We start from the raw sequence: 17,465 nt of genomic DNA, 5'->3' as shown, positions 1-17,465 counted from the left end.
ATTTGAAAGGATAATTTATAAATTATAATCAGTGGCGGCCTTACCCATTGCGAGGCCTCGGGCGGGAGGTATTTGCGAGGCCCTGGGCGGCAGGCCCTTTGTCTTCCAAAAAACACCTCGCGAGGCCCTTGCAAGCGCGAGGCCCCGTGCGATTACCCTGTTCGCCACCCCCTAGGGCCGTCACTGATAACAATAAGCGTCCTCACGTACACCAGTTCCACCGGTCGCTCGTAGCCTTTTCTTGTTATGCGACCTTTTTATGTCGGTTATAGTGGAAGGGAGATCTACGCTTCGGCAATCCGTACTATGGTCATGTGGTCTCCACTCTCCATCGAAAACCTTTCGGCTCTATTTGCTATTAAGGAACTAAGTGAACGTTTCATAATTATATAAAGGGTTTTCCAACAGGGACTTGACAATTTTGAATTTGGTTAACTTCGAACTTCTTAACATCGCGTCGAACTGTCACTGTCAGTTTATTTAGTAGACATTGAAAGATATGGACTTGACCAGCATGAGGTTTCGACAGGACGGCGGCACAAGTCACACAGCACACGTTACAAATTACAAACTATTAATTATTGAAGAGCAAGTTTGATGAGCGTGTTATCTCAAGAATTGGACAAGTCGATTGGCCGCCTCGTTCGTGCGATTTAACGCCTTTAAATTTAATTCATTGGGTCTACGTCAAGTCGTTGGATAAGATCATAAGACGTTGCGGTGGAGGAGCCAGAGCCAACATTGAACGCGAAATAGCAGCCGTTTCGGCCGAAATGTGTGGCCGAGTCATAGATTATAGAAAATTGAGTTCAACGAATCGACCGCTACAAACGTGCCTGGTGGCCATATGAGCGAGGTCGAGTTCTATTCAAAAAAGTTTTGACTGTACTTGAACACGTTACACGAATCATTTTTTTTTAAATATCTCAAATGGTTTTCATTTTATTTTGAAAAAAAAGTTGTCAAGTCCTTATTGGAAAACCCCTTTATTATGAGACTTGCCAAAATATGCCACTGTTAACACTTAAGTATCAGTGCCTACTGTCTATATTATGTTTACAAAATTACCAACTCTTGCTTTTTTCAGCTTTTTATAAGTTCCTGAGTCCTAGGCCCTAGCACAGAATAAAAAAAATAATCTCGCGGATTTTATTCCCACGATTTTAAAATTCGCAGTGCGGTCTGCGGACAGTCCCTAAAGTCCGACCATGTCCGACCAAACGTAGTCATGTTAATTTCAGCCATGGAGTCATGGGATTTATAAGTTTATCATAATAGCTTATGGCAATAAATACCTATAATATGTGCAAGGACTGAGGAGTGTCAAATGTGCTTATTACGAGTGTGAAGTGTCGCGCGGACTGCAAGTGGCGGCGCGGCGGCGACGCGTCGGCGAGTGCGGCGCGCCGCACGAGGCGAGATGACGGCCCGCGGGCCGCGGTCACACGACGCCACTTTTCTTTCAGCGCCCTCCCCCGCCGCCCCCCACCGGCCCTCTCGCCCTCCCCGCGCGGCCGGCGCCCGCGGAATTCGCACGGCCGCCGCGCCTCGTGCCGAGCTTGTGGTTCAGTGTACGTGCGACCGCTCGCTACTGAGGACGGATTATTGTACCTCGCGCGCCATACTTATTACGCAGTAGCGAGATTCGCAGACCGCGTGGACTTTGTAAAAAACCAGTGTTTTCGCTCGAATCGGACTCGTTTCGCCGTCGTTTCTCGAACGATACGTACTCCAGTGATAACAGTTGTCAGTGTGAAAAAGTTTGTTGTTGTCCGGGAGTGCTCCGACTCGCTGGGATCGACAGTTCTGGACCTCCGCCGGTCGGGACCGAAACGTTCTCGTCGGCCACGTTACAAGGTTATCGCGACTCGAGCCCGCCGCCGATGAATTGGAAAATAGGCGCGTAGTCGCTCACGTGGTGTGCGCCCCGCCCCCGCCTCGCTCCGCGCTTATATTTAGCGAAAATCACCTCTCGGGAGCGGTCCGACGGCGGACACGTTTCTCCGGCATCTCTGTTTACGAACTCGTAATATACGCCACGCGCGGAGCCCGGGCTCGGCGCACCGATAAGGAGGAGCCAGATAACCTCCGAGGATCGCGATCCGCGATCGTCGTTCTAGAAATAGAGGGAAGTCGAGTTTTAGATAATCGCCGATCGAATGCCCCACGTCGCGCGGGTCGAGCGCCGCTGAGCGCCTGATTAGACACACCCACCAAAAAATTCCACACGTTTGTTTACATAACGAACGCTGAGATGTCGGCACAGGGGGGCGGGAGTTTCCACAGCCCGTGGTCCTCGCAGACGGGGCTGTCCGAGCTGGACGGCGCGATGGGCGAGCTGGAGCCCCTGGGGGAACTGACGGAGGTAGGCTTCGAGCCTCAGACGCGCGCGCGCTCCAACACGTGGCCGCTGCCCCGGCCCGAGAACTACATCGACCCCGACGACGGGGGCTCCAAGAAGAGCTCCACGCAGAACCTCTCCGGTAATTATACCCTCGAACTTCCACAGTCCACACCCTCCGTGGCGATCGGGCCGATCGATTCGTGGAGGGACATATCAGATATTCGATATGTTTACAAGCAGCGGCCGCTACTGATAAAAGCCTGTCCTCGATGTTTCGTAAAGGTCGCAAAACAAGTTATCACAATAATATTCTCCTCGCTCTGTAATATTAAAATTGTTGAAGATAAAGGTTTTAATACAAAAAATTATAAATTATCAAAAACTCCCGAGGCAATGAACCAGTAAAGCAGATAAATAAACAAGGCGAATGTACAAGCTGTGTCGACGAGCATGATAGAAAAGACAACCTACTCAATAAAGAACACCCAACGATTATAACTAAGTAAATGAAATATACTATAGCCACGGTAAAAAAGTGGGCCCCGTGCGAGTTTCTTACGCCGGTTCTTCTCGCCGGGTTAGTTCCCGAACCGGTGGTAGGCATCATGTAGGACTTTCTGAAAACATTTATTTTAAAGTTATTCAGAAATAAAACAATTTTGATTTTGATTTTTTGATTTTGAACAATGACAATAGTCATCAAGAAGAATGAGCAGTTCAGTTTTAAATAATAGATGTATTGTAACGAATAATATTAGTACTTATACAAACAACACAAAAATGCTGGTAAAGAAGTTTAAAAATTTTAAAGCCTAAACCTGACTTAGTAACTTAAATTCCAATAAGAATTTAATACCATAATATAAATGCATACTACAATGATGAACATAAAAATTCAATCCTTAAAACATAAAACATATACTTGTATCATGAATTTTTGGTACTGTATCATATTCCAAAAATTACCTCTAAAACCTAAGTACCGTACCAAAGTATTGCTTTTTATCTACGTGACTCCAATATCACTACTACATAATTTTTAGCAATTAAAAAAGATAGATAAAAAACGATAGATAAGAATGGCGTAACTATGACATTTCGATATGAAATCATTTAATATTTTCCTTATTTTAATACAACTTCAGATTTATTTTTATGAGTTTCTAATTGTAAATCTAAATTTACTTTTATATGTCTAAATAGGTACACCAACAAAATAAGTTGTTAAATAAGTAGTAGACTTTATTGTTGACTGTTTTACGTACAAACATAAGCAATAATAATGCAATGAATTATCTTAATAAAATACTCTATACAATACTACGTGCAATACCTACCTACTTGGTACTGCACAAAAGAAATCAACTTTGGATAGAACTATTATACCGTTCCTTCCTTCAGGCAGGTTATTATAAAAATTTACATTTTTGTTTTTCCTTCATTTTTTATTTTGTATATTCCCTTCATCGCCAATCTCACTGAAGTAACTAAAATTCTAATCCAATTAACTTGGTTCTTATTGCATTTTCTGACCGAAAGCCGACATTCGACCTTGGCCTCCAGCCTCCTCAGAGCATTGACATCGTTGGTACCATCAAGTTAAGGCAATAAATTGCATGTACTCAAAAACTTCCCATCAGATTAGCCGAGCTTACACTTGCAGATGGTATCTTTCGAACTGTTCGAGTCTTATCAGAATCGAATAAGATTAATCCTATTTAAAAGCCATTAAAAGGCTGCAGATCTTTTGCTATAAATTATATTTTTTTGCATCAATGCCTTTAAAATCTATAAAATATGCTTGACTAATTTTACGCATTTTTACAATAATTCTTACGTATCTGCTGCTCTTTTTGAAGGACATTTTTCAAGTATTATAATATGACGTATTTTTTGTTCCCATTTTTGGGGTATTACTTGTATGTTCAATGTTCACTGCCTTGTCAGTTAAGTCTAGTATTGCACTTGCAATACATCACAAATAAATCTAAAATTCTTTCCATAATAATTTCACAAACACTTGTCTTAAGAGCCCTAATAAGTAATAACATAATTTTCTGAATGTAGGTAAGTACAATAAGTACTATTAATATTATTTTGTCAATTGCCAATTTATTAAAATTGCCAAGAGGATAAATATATTTATGTATTGCCAATTTTCTCTGTAAGTGATGCTGCGTAGTAAGTTCTTATCTATTCAAGGAAAGATAATAAGTACCTAATTAACGAATATTGCTCATTGGAAAATCTAACAATAATGACTTTCGTATTTAGTTTCAATCCCTCGTATTCGAAAATTGCTTATTAGAAAATTCAATGTTTCGATAAAAGGAATTAAACGATTTTATCCTTGTTATTACATTTGAATAAAAGGGTTTTATTTACGTGTGTTTAGACCTAATAGACATTTAGGGTGGGTTGCACGGTGCACCAGAGGCGTGGTTGTAGTTACAGTTATGGTCAAAGTTATTTTGTCTTGTTTCACATGGTAAAACAGTCTTTCTAACCTTTAGTGTAACATTATTTTTTATTATAGTAAATTGTTCTAGACAGTCTAAACTCTAGAGTCTAGAGTCTAGTTGCATGCTAAAGAATGCCTCCATGATCAGAAATTCAATATTTCACGTGTCATATGAACACTAATTGGCATTTCACTTTTAATTACTCTTAAGTCTTGCAATTTTAAAGATTTAATTCGTCATAAAATTAAAAATATTATGTACTTACTCATAATTTTTACAAAATTTTGAATAGCTTCAACATTACATATTTCGATTGTAATTTTCGTAAATATACTGGACTTAAGTTTTAACCCAACGTCTAATAAATCATTATCAGCTGCAACCAAAAATAATGTACGATGATATGATAACATAAACGATGATAAGTATATAATATCATGTATATCTAAACAACTACGTGTACTAAAAAAATTCTATATTATACTTAGTCAACGCCATGGTCAAATATTTCTGTACATATCAGAAATTAACAGACACTTGCCAAGCAGAAAAAGTGTGCAGTAAGCAACAAATATGTAATGGTAACGTCCTGTTATGAAATTAGAGCTAGCGATTACTTTAGTCTTCATCATCAACATAATATTATTACTGAACAAACGAAATTCTATAAAGTGACACAAAACAGAATAAAATCATAACCTGTCATATATGGGACGATAGTAAAGAAATAGTGTACAAATAGTTAATAAATTTTAAGAGCTACTGACAATACTTTGATTATTTAACTTGACTATATAAAATTCCGAGAAAAAGTAACTAATTTACTTAGTTAAGTAGTTAATTGGACATAAGAAATCGAGGAAGTTATTAACACTGCCGAAAATATAATAAACCATGATGAAAATCAGTGCCAGTTTCAATTAATTGACTTTGATGAGAGACTTAAACAAAAGAATCCGAGTCAAGAATCAGATTCAAAGTCGTCCCTAGAATAAAAATAATTAAATTCAAATACACGTTTGATTCTAAAGCGGTTATCGGCATAATAATGCCTTCATTAAGCGTGCCTCGTGCCAGCAACATTTACATATTGGGACTTGGGTTGGGAGGTGGGCAGTTCTAGGAGCCATAAAATTGTCTACTTAGAAAAAAACGTATTTAAAAGAACACCTAGTTTTATGAATTATCATTATATATTTTGCGCATTCGAATTTGATTTTCGAAGTTTTTTTTTGTTAATATCCAAAGATCCTCAAAACATTCATAGATAATGAAAAATGTATTTTCATAATACTTATTTGCAATTTTAGAGTTTCATACTTGTGTTAAAATTAGAATCAAGACAATATGCGGGGATTTCTTAACGAATCTACTTATTTTTGCTTACTACCACTAATTTGGGCTAAAAAGGTATTATAGTCCTGACTCTATGCTATAGAAGACATGACTGTCTAAGTAAGGTAGTGTTATTGCATTTATAACTGCAGTTCTGCATAACTACCTACTTATCGATGGTTCTTACCGGTGCGATCCAGATTTATTTCTAAGACGTATATCATAGGTATTTTATACTGTAGGATGTATCTTGTTACAATGTTCACAATGTCTATGTACCTACTATGTCGATACCGGGACAGTTTAAATTCTTCAAAGACTATCCTGTAACATGCATATTTTTATGTAAAAAATATACGGTATTTATTCAAATCAAAATTACCTAATTAAATAATTTTTGACTTGCAACAATGCATTTAATATTTTTAAGAAATTCGGAGTTACTAAATTAAATTCCGGAATTTTTATTTCATTAAAAGTAACATTAAAATAAGAAATAAAATTGATTTAAAACGGCCGTGACCAGATTTTTCAATAAAAATAAACCATGATACGCCCAATGACGTGTGCCAGGCGACACCGTGGTACGCCGTATGACAAACATCATTGATCATATTTTGATGACTAAAATAATTTGGCATCTTGGACTTTTTTTGCTTAAACCTTCTCAGCTCATTTATAAGTTACCCCGCCCCGGCGTCGCACGTGTGTAAAATATATAAAATATTATATCATTCACGTGATCTACTTCTTATCTGTGCCAAATAACATAAAAATTGCTCCAGTAGTTCGCGAGATAAGCCCTTTCAAATAATTTCCCCCGTTTTTTCCACATTCTCCTATTAGTCTTAGCGTGATAAAATATAGCCTATAGCCTTCCTCAATAAATGGGCTATCTAACACTGAAAGCATTTTTCAAATCGGACCTACTGGTCCGACTTAACTTGAACGCATTAATCTCAGGAACTACTGTTCCTGAGATTAGTGCGTTCAAGTTAGCCCTTTCATATAATTTTACCCGTTTTTTTCCACATTTTCCTCTATTTCTTCGCTCCTATTAGTCTTAGCGTGATAAAATAAGTATAGCCTATAGCCTTCCTCGATAAATGGGCTATCTAACACTGAAAGAATCATCAAACATGAAGCAAAGCCTTTGGGTCGCGTTCTATAACCTAACAAATTTAATTTTTTTTCAGGCGCGCCACCATTGCCCACAGCAGTGACTGCGAAAAAAAACTCCTCCCGCAGAAACGCATGGGGGAACCTCTCGTACGCCGATCTCATTACTCAGGCCATCACCTCCTCCCAGGACAAGAGACTGACGCTATCCCAAATCTACGAGTGGATGGTCCACAATGTGCCATATTTTAAGGACAAGGGTGACAGCAATTCGTCAGCTGGATGGAAGGTAAGAGATTTTTTATATTAGAGCAGCGTTTTCGGCATCTAGAACCGAACCAGCGCTGTTTCATAGAAATGATTTCTTTCTACGGAAGATTAGATCCAATACATGGCATATACAGTTTTGCAACTCAGGCCAAATAAAAAAACTTTTTATTTGGTCTGAGTTTTGCAAAGGAAATCTGTAATTTTGTATCTATCGATATCCGCCAGTATTTCCGATCTTGAGTGTTTCTACTGTGACCAAATGAAAGTGACATCAAATAGTCAAATACAGGAAAAGAAGAGCTAAAGGAAATAGCCCGAAAAGAAACAGATGCCATAAACGCTTTTAATTTGGAACCACAGATTATTATTCCATTTTCATTGAACTTCATTGTTCATTTGTTTCCGTAGTTTTTACAATCGACGCTTTTACGAAATCCGATGAAAAAATGTTGAGGGCTTTCTCTGAATTACTTGGCGTTCGGCCATTGGATACACCAAAAAGAATTACATAGTGGCACGTAGCCATTTACAATTGCTTTAAAATATTAATATTCAGTTTTGGGAGGTTTTTACTTTCCACACGTTCTTGTTTTTTTAAGCAAATTAAAGTAAGACACTCAAAAGTTCAAAACACAATATATAGTACTGGCCACTGGGCCTAGTTTAAGTTTAAAATGATCGAGAATATTTTCGAATAGTGTTTAAAAGTGTTCCAAGTTTGAAAATTTTACTTTTTCTAGTTGAAATTTCAATAAAATAATATAATGATGTGAAGCGTCACAAACCAAAAAAATAATTGAAACAAATCATCTAAATATCTAGCAATGCACGAAAATTCGCTATTCCTAAACCAAATTAAGTAATAATTTAATAAAAGAAACAATCTTGTATGACAGTAATAAACGTATTTTCACGTCACTACAGACCATAAACAGTGAGAATCGTAAAGTCTCGCCTACTACGATTCGTACAATTAAAAATAGTCAATCAACAAAATATTAGTAGGAAAGCTGGCCGTGCCAACTGGCGTTGGGGATACTATTTCCGCGTTGTGACCTCCTCATTAACAATTGTATAATACATTATATTTTTAAAGTTGCCTTTGATTTTATTAAAATTATTAGTGAACTTATGATTGTTATAATCTAGAAGCAATTTTAGCTTTAGATTTAGATGGTAAGAATCGGTGTGTAGATGTAATTAGACCCACGTTTTGGTCTTGCATGGAAATCCGCTCATAAGATCAGATCTCCACGCTTCAATCGTTTAACCGTCCTAAGTAGACAGTCAATTTTTAATCGAAGTAGCAGTAGTAGATGGTAGAAACTTAAGCACTAAGTATTTCAATAAGTAAAGGTACCTAAGATTGGCATCATAGAATATCTAAGATCCAATATCCTTATAACTTCCGCGAGTTCCAATTTTAAAAGCAAACTGATTGCTAATGATTTGCAAATCACGATGCAAAAATGTTAACAACGATCTAACGTCATCGAAAACAGTCACAACTCACAATATAATATACGCTACGCATTTCGATCGTATTGCGCAGTGTCCGATTCCGACTTGACACCGTATTGATAATAGAAACACCATCCTAGAAATCCATTTCTGTCACGAGCGGAATCCATTATTTAGATTTTTTATCTGAATACTTGTGATAAGAATTCGTAGAATGTGAAAAATACGACGATATAAAATGTGCAGAATTTGATGATTTAATAGATAATATCAAAGAACTGGTAAATGGTGATTGATGATATGATGTTTATAGAATAAAACAGGAACCTTTATTTGCTAAAATATGGTACTTGCTACCTACAGTAAGTTGTTATAGTCGTATAGCTTGTCTCACATATTTTGTCGGCAATGTCCAACATTCATTTACTGTAACTAACATTTATGTACTTTATACATAATATAATGCTGATGTTGATGATACTTCGCCCACTCGTCCGAAGGCTGCATGTTCATCCATTGACATTCATTTGCAATTCTAAACTGCTAATGCCTTTAAAAATCCCTCCAGCTTATATCGATGACGCTAATGGCGACGATCATCTTTGACTTCGAACTTGGTGACCTTCGTGAAGGTATTCGCGGCATTGATTAATGTTTACGCATACAATACTGATTCAACACTAACCTGATGCGATTATAGAACGTATAGTCTCGTAAGACGGCACAAATTCCCCTGAAACACCTTTGCATTGTATGCTCGAGTAATTAGCAACGTGTTAACTTTTTCTAGCACACTTAAATATAAAACGTGCGAGTGAGACAGCATGTAGTCTTGGGGTGAATGAATTGTAAATAAGTGAACACGTGCTTCAGCAATTCGTTACCTATTATTTACCACTGTCAAACGAAAATGGGTTTCTTTTTGGATAAAACGGGAAGACATTTTTGAGCCCAAATAGCTAGTAATTCACTATTTTATAACTTCTGTCAATACACAGAAGTTAACTTTACACCTTGTTCTTAGCAAACACTGTAGAAGTAGATGCCTCGTTAATTTTTGCGTGTTACACTTGCTCTTTCATGCAACAAGTACGTTAATCCCAGTTCACAAATCTGCAGATTTAGCGCTTCAAAGTTCAAGCGATTTTTAATTTCCTTACGCAATATCCTACTTTCAAGGAGTAAAAGGAAACCGGATATGGTAATTCGGTTTAAAAATGCGTATTCCACCTCACTATGCCGTATGGACCTGAATAGCAAATTCGCTACCGTTATACTCTACCGTTACTTGCCTTCGCGAATTTTATCCTTGCCCATCTTGGACTTATCTTCTAGAAGATAAGTGTGCTGCAGTATAAATTAAGACAAGTTTATAATACGCTAACGGAGTATGTTGCTGAAGATACTCTGATCCCTATCTCAGCAATATTTCCATATTCTACCAAATCCTGTATGGTTTTTGCTGATTTTTTGCATGATTACTTGCGTATCTAGCACTTATTTTATCGCAAGCTCTATTTATAATTAGAAAATGTTGCATATGACCAAATTGTTTAGCAACGTTTTTATTATGTTAATTTTTTAGGCTATGAAGCCTAAAAAATTAACATCTAATCAAGCTAAAATGGCAATAGTGGATAATCAGCTATATTAAATAATTATTATATGAGGCACTAACGGGTTTGTGTCCGTCGAGCATAAAGCATTAATTTTAGATTAACATCAGAATACAATTTACATATTTAACCTCAACTTCCACGTTCGAAGTCATTTCTTAGCGGAAAATTCCAAGTTCCTAATGAGCGAGTGAGGTTGCTTTGATTTACTCTACTTTGATAACATTGTATTTGCGCTGTCACATTGATAAGGAATCCTTCAATGTTCATTGATACCTTAAGGTTATTTGATAGCGAATTCATAGATACTAAACGCACTAAGGAGGCATACGCCGTCTTTGACTTGGATCAATGTTATTGGCCGTTACCAGCCGCTATTTATCGCTAGTATGTAGTAGCATGATAATAAGCCAAAAAAGCCGTTTCTCGCCGCTTGGCTAATAATGTTAGTAACCGGCATCACATATTCTTAGAACACAATTAAAGATAAGTAGTTTACAGCTTCCAAGCGCAATTTTCCTCGTTTTTTTTGACAGTTGAAATATTCCCAAAGTTTCGGAATACTTCGGAATACTTCCGAAGTATTCGACGGGAATAATTCGGAATCTTTCCCGCCAGCATCTATAGTTATTGCAAGACAAGGCGATGCGATACATTTTGAAATGGGTTTAGAATTTGAACAGGCAGCCTCAACACCGCGAGCGGCAAGTCTGTCAATTTAATGTGTACCGTACCTATCGTCATCGTTACATAACATCGCCTTGTCACGTTGTAATGTCAACTGATCCTTAGGTGAGGTAGACTAGTAGAACTTGACAAGGCTTTAAATGAACGTGGCGAAAAAAGGAACTAACGCTGTCATCATACAAAAAATCAATTTTGACCAAAGATTTTTTTTTTCAGTTCTCCTTTACTAGCAGCGCCCCCGCCCACGTTCTTTTAAACTTTAAAGCCTTGTCGCACTTTATTGTTTGTAAATAGAGCGGCGTCATCGTTTCAAGTAGATTTTTTAGCTTCTTATCAACACTCTTAATAGGTCTTTCTCAGATGAGCAATAATTAGGTACTAATTAGTCATCTAATAATAATAATTATTAGATGACTAATTAGTAATTATTATTTCGATTCAAATAATTATAATTAGAATCGATCGTACTGTCCATTAAATCACTAAATCCCGTGATATTCGATTAATTTGAAAATGTTCTAAAGTACACAGAAGTCCAACTTTCTCAGTCGGACTTTCTTGTCTCGTTATGGCAACGACAACCGGGACAATGTTGCAACTGCAACTTTGTACTTTTATTTTAATTTCATTGTTTCATTGCATTGATTTTTTAAAGCTACATATTTTACTGTGGAATATGGATATGGTCTTAACGGAGAAATTAGTGTTTTGATGACGTCATGATAGAGCTACTGTTTATTGAATGCTTTGCTTACATAGATAAAAAATAGTAAAATGAGTTATGTAACATGTTAGAACTTAGAAGCTAAATAATTATTAATTTATCCAATAGCAAAGACAACAAAAATCAAATATTATATATATAGGTATATATGTATATTCTATAAGATTATTCATATGAATCATACTATAAACTATAAAGATTACTAATATACAAAGACACATGACAGACAACGGGCTTTAAGAGGATACCACAGCAGCTAGAGAAATGAAAAAAAAGTACGTGTAATATCTATAGCTGTCTCCCTTACCTCAAGCCTATACCGCAGAACGCGATAGAGACAACTGCAGAAAATCCAGAAAATCAACGATTCGTTGTCCCCTGATTCCTTCTCCAAAACTTAACCGATGTAAGTACTTTTTTCATTAAAGATTAAAAAAAGGCTTGAGCTGTGTTCCTATGTTTTGCTTTTTTTGTATAATCTATCCAAATCTGTTTTCTGGACGTTTGAACACAGTGGAAAATCTGGCCATTTTTTTGGGTTTTTGAACGTTCATATCTTATTTAATAATTAAATTATGAAAAAAAGGAAAACATAGGGACATTGTATTAGTGGCCGTAGATATTCAGGAAAAAAATTATAACTCTACTAGCATTATCCAGGGAGGAAACAGGGGACAGCGTTTGTATGGGAAAAATGGCGGTGTGGAATCCTCCTAAATACGCTGCGTAAATAATATTATGTTTAATAAGTAGGTGGAATAATGTCTACTTTTTCTAGGATTTTCAACAAAAATATTGAAACGTAGTATGATTTGGTTTTGAATGAGTATTAAGTTTTATCTTATTGATGACACTAGCGCCCCCGCGAAGTTTAGGCGCGTTATCTAATACATTCCTCGTAATAATATCGCGTTTTGATTTAGACGTCAACAGCAAGCAATGGACAGCGCGCATGTGTTATCAGTCGTCCATATTATGGTAGGCCGTAGGTGTGACCGCTGGCGCGGATCACTGGCCTTAATATTATCGTTTATTCAAACATTATCGACCCAATTGACTCTTAGGAAACTTTTAAGTAGATATTTTTGTGTTTTAATTGTTTAAAATATGCTCTTTACCGACACTTATAAATATATTATACTTTTGGGTAAAAAAAGAGAATTCTTTGATAAAAAGTATAATTGTGTGGTAAAAAAAAAACTAGAAATTAAGTTAAAAATGGTAAAGGAACTAGTCCGTAGTATGTTTAAAAAATAGTAGATTAATGTTTTGCGCACAATTTAAGATATGTTTGTAATTGCTGTGAATGTTAATTTCCACGAATCATGGTGATTAATTAAAAAATGCTTGTAAGCATTTGGAGTTGTAGATACAGAATGAATATTGTAATTATGTTGCCAAAACATTATGATACCATGTCCAGCATTAAATGTTGAAAATCTCAGAACATATATACATAGATAATTTATTTAAATATGTATTTACTTAAAGAAAAACATTTACTTAAAGTTTTATTACATAAAAGATTCGATTCATCTGTGATGGGGTGGATGAAGACAATCAGTAAAGATACTATAATCATATTAACGAGGCATGACTACGTGGCTAAAATGGGCGCATTTAGCAATTCCTCTCAATTCAAATTAGTACGAATTACTACAGATCGACAAGGCTTTTTATGAACGTGAGCGGGGGCGCTGTACGTAAAGGAGAACTGTCATAAAATGACGTTTTTGTATGATGGCAGCGTTAGTTCCTTTTTTCGCCACGTTCATGTAAAGCCTTGTCGATCTGTAGACATGAATTGCAAGCAGAGTGACCATTTTGCAATTTTAAGAAAATGAATCATAATTTGATTCATATTATGATTCTACAAAGCGACCATTTTAGCCCCGCGGACATTTTTAGGGTTGTAAAGCGTAGCCAAATGGCAAAAAACGAAACCCTTATAGATTCGTCATCTCTGTCTGTCTGTCTGTCCGTCCGTATGTCACAGCCACTTTTCTCCGAAACTATAAGAGCTATACCATTGAAACTTGGTTAGTAGATGTAGTCTGTAAACCGCTTTAAGATTTTGATACAAAAATGGAAAAATTATTAAAAATTTTAGGGGTCCCCATAGATACAACTAAAACAAAAAAAAAAATTTCATCTAACCTATGCGTGTGGGGTATCTATGGATAGGTCTTCAAAAATCATGTTGAGGTTTCTAATATCATTTTTTTCTAACCTGAACAGTTTGCGAGAGACACTCTTTCAAAGTGGTAAAATGTGTCCCCTGTCCCCCCCTCTAACTTCTGAAGTAGGGGCATGATAAGTCTTAAAAAAATATATGATGTATATTACTACAAAAACTACCAACAAAAATTGGTTCGAACGAGATCTAGCCAGTAGTTTTTTTATACGTCATAAATGGTAAACCTTAATTTAACTTTCACTAGCTGTCCCGGTGAACTTCGTGTCACTTTAAAACCTTCCCTGGACTTCTACGAATATTTTAAGACTAAAATCAGCCCAATTCGTTCAGCCGTTTTCGAGTTTTAGCGCGACTAACACATTTATAAATCCATTTTTATATTTATAAGATTAAATCAACTGAAATATGAAAATAAATCAAAAACCTCTTAATTTCATAAAAATAAACCTTATTGCTGCTGCGGAACCCTTCATGGGCGAGTCCAACTCGCACTTGGCCGGTTTTATTATAAAGTTTTGTGAGAGTTGGACTTTATGTAGGTTTTGCCTTAAAATAACCTCAATTCATGATCTAATTGTGGTTTTAAATGTGACTGAACGTTAACTATTTAACGCTATTTTAAAGTGTGATGCAAGCCACCTCAAAGTGATAATATATTATGACAGACGGAAGGCTCACCGCAGTAGACTAATAAATTTTAAGACTGCGATTATAAAAACTAGACACAAAATCTAGGTAGCAAGAAATCTGACATTGATAGCCTTAAAATCTGCGGTCAGACTAAATATGGACTAAATGGGTTTTAGTCAGCTGACTACCCAAATTAACTGTACTCGGAGACGAATATTAATTACTTTTAAGTGTAATTAAATGTAGACGCTATCCGCCAAAATGTTCATTAAATTCAAGTTAAATCATCATTAAATGCCTGAGTGGAGCCGTAAAACAGAACTTACTTTGAGCAAAAACTAAGCATAATATTTTGCTCTTTGAGCAAAAACCAAGCGTATTTTGCTCTTTGAAAAAAAAAAACACCAAGCATATTTTTGCTCTTTGAAAGCATATTCTTGAGTCTGGAGTGTTTCTTGGGCATGTTCTAAAATCTAGATCCTAATGACTGACCCAAGGGGGTTTTTAGCGTTGGTAAGGGGGGGGGGGGGGGCCCTAAGTCCTAATTATTAAAAAAAAAGTAATACGCTCCACAGTATAATAATACTTAATTATTTTCACAAGTAAGATGGATAGTAATGGGGGGGTCCGGACCCCCCCCCCCTTATATACGCCCATGGACTGACCAAATCTAGAGTTTTAGAGCATGATTTCTTCCGTCATGTCTTTCGAGACTGGAGATTATGACTTCTTCATCCTCTTGTGTCAAGTTTATATTCTATTCTTCTATATCCTGACATTGGATCATCGAAGGCTCTGGTTTTCAGGGTTTTGACTTCTGTCTATTCAGCACGCATTACTTGTTGGTCTGTACTCTGTTCTAGTAATTTTTGTTTTAATTCACCCAAAAGTGTCAAGGGGCATCAAAAGGACGCGTTTAATTTGCCTGGTTTTTCAGAGTTATCTGTTCATTAGCCTGTGGCTCTAGTTTAAAAATGTTTTTCTTTAATTTTCCTCAGTATCGAAATAAAGCATACCTAATTTGCCTACACGTCGATAAATCAAAAGAATCATAAATAAACGCAAGTCGATAACGAGTTTAGTTTTCACCATAAATTCACCGATACAAGACTTTTGATGTATTCTCTCTCGCTCTCTCTCTCATTCTCTCTCGTCTCTCCCTGCAATACCGACACCACCTTGCCCTGATTGATTTATATGTCTTGTTTGTCATAGGATTTATTTGATTTCTTGGCAGCGCCTGTAACCGCCGGATTAATATCGGCCCTATATCTCAGTCATATTTCATCCCGGACCCACGAATTAACATACAAACGTCAATCGTTTTCATGAATAAAAAATATATTGGATTTAGTTGGATGCGGCTGGATGGAGGATAAGCACTGCTGGATATAAAATATATTCCCCGCACTTTACGAAAGGGTAACGCTTATAGATTTTACGCTTTAACGATATAATATATCTTATAAAAAAGTGTATTATATATATTCATCATACAATGTTAGATGACTCAATAAATAATGTAAAATTTTACTTGTAAGTATTACAAATTAGACTAGGGAAATCTTGTGCCACTGGTGTGGGGTTCTTTATCCCTAGCATTCCATTCCTACCTTCTTTACTTATTTTTTTTTCTTTAGTTGTCTCTATTATTTGAAAACCGCTTATATAAATCCATCCACCATTACATCATCCACATTACACATAGGCGTGCTAACCTAAACTTAATGTTTGTTTGACATTTAATTTTCATTACATGATAAACTATAAGTAATATAAATGTGGGTATAAAATTGCTGAATAATTATAAAAATATATTTAAAAATAAAAATCTTAAATATAATAACATGTATAGTATAAAAGTATTAAATATATTTCCGTTGTCTGGTAAGTAAGTCGTAACACAAGTGCTTCAGGTTACTACTTAGCACGGGGCCAGACCGTTGTGACTCGTGGGCCGTGGCATATATACTTAGGTATAATTTTAAACTACAAAATAAACGTTAAATTCAAAGTCAACCAAAGTTAAGTCACGTTTAAAATTTTCCACGCACCCATAAATTTACCAAGTGTTACGAACAAAATGCGTTTTATTTTAATAATTTCATTCATAATAATATTCAGACGTAATATAAGCGGAAGTAATTATTCAAGTTAAAATATGCTAAATCATGTTACAAACGCTATGGACTTACATTTTTATTTAATTAATAGGCGAGAAATATTTATACTTAAAATTAATTATAACAATTATTTATCTAAATTTAAAGTGATATTCTTAAAATAACTAAGAATATTATGAAACTAATTAATTCTAAATTAAATCATTAAAAATTACATATATTATATTTTTCTAGTAAATTTTTGGCGAATTTTTATGTACTTATTAAAATTTAAAATCTCTTTTACAATCCAACCAAATTGTACAAGATGAAACAGTCTATTAAGTTTTAATGATACGTCTAACGTAGCATACACAGGTACAATTACATACGTCTTGAAAAAAAAAACGTCGGTCAAGCAAAAAATTCCACGACGCATCTCATATCTAGTAAAACCGGTTTAAAATTTAAAATACTTGGGTTTTATTATAAGTCGCGACGTAGTGATCTTATATTGT

General features: G+C 35.9%; 1 protein-coding gene across 2 annotated transcripts in view; it reads left to right on the top strand.

Annotated features, from left to right (window-relative positions):
* Nucleotides 1-1,553: 1,553 nt before the first annotated feature.
* The window catches only part of LOC121727363 (forkhead box protein O), a 117,235-nt gene continuing 101,323 nt past the window's right edge, over nt 1,554-17,465 (top strand). For both annotated transcript variants that reach the window (XM_042115156.1, XM_042115155.1), the window contains exons 1-2: nt 1,554-2,483; nt 7,338-7,549. In XM_042115156.1, coding sequence (XP_041971090.1) covers nt 2,255-2,483; nt 7,338-7,549 — 441 coding nt within the window. In that variant the 5' untranslated portion in view covers nt 1,554-2,254. The remainder of the gene's footprint in view (nt 2,484-7,337; nt 7,550-17,465) is intronic.

Source organism: Aricia agestis, chromosome 5 (genome assembly GCF_905147365.1).
Source record: "Aricia agestis chromosome 5, ilAriAges1.1, whole genome shotgun sequence".
In the NCBI taxonomy this organism is placed as follows: domain Eukaryota; kingdom Metazoa; phylum Arthropoda; class Insecta; order Lepidoptera; family Lycaenidae; genus Aricia; species Aricia agestis.
Note: the sequence above shows the minus strand (reverse complement) of the source record. Positions and strands in the feature narration are given on the sequence as shown.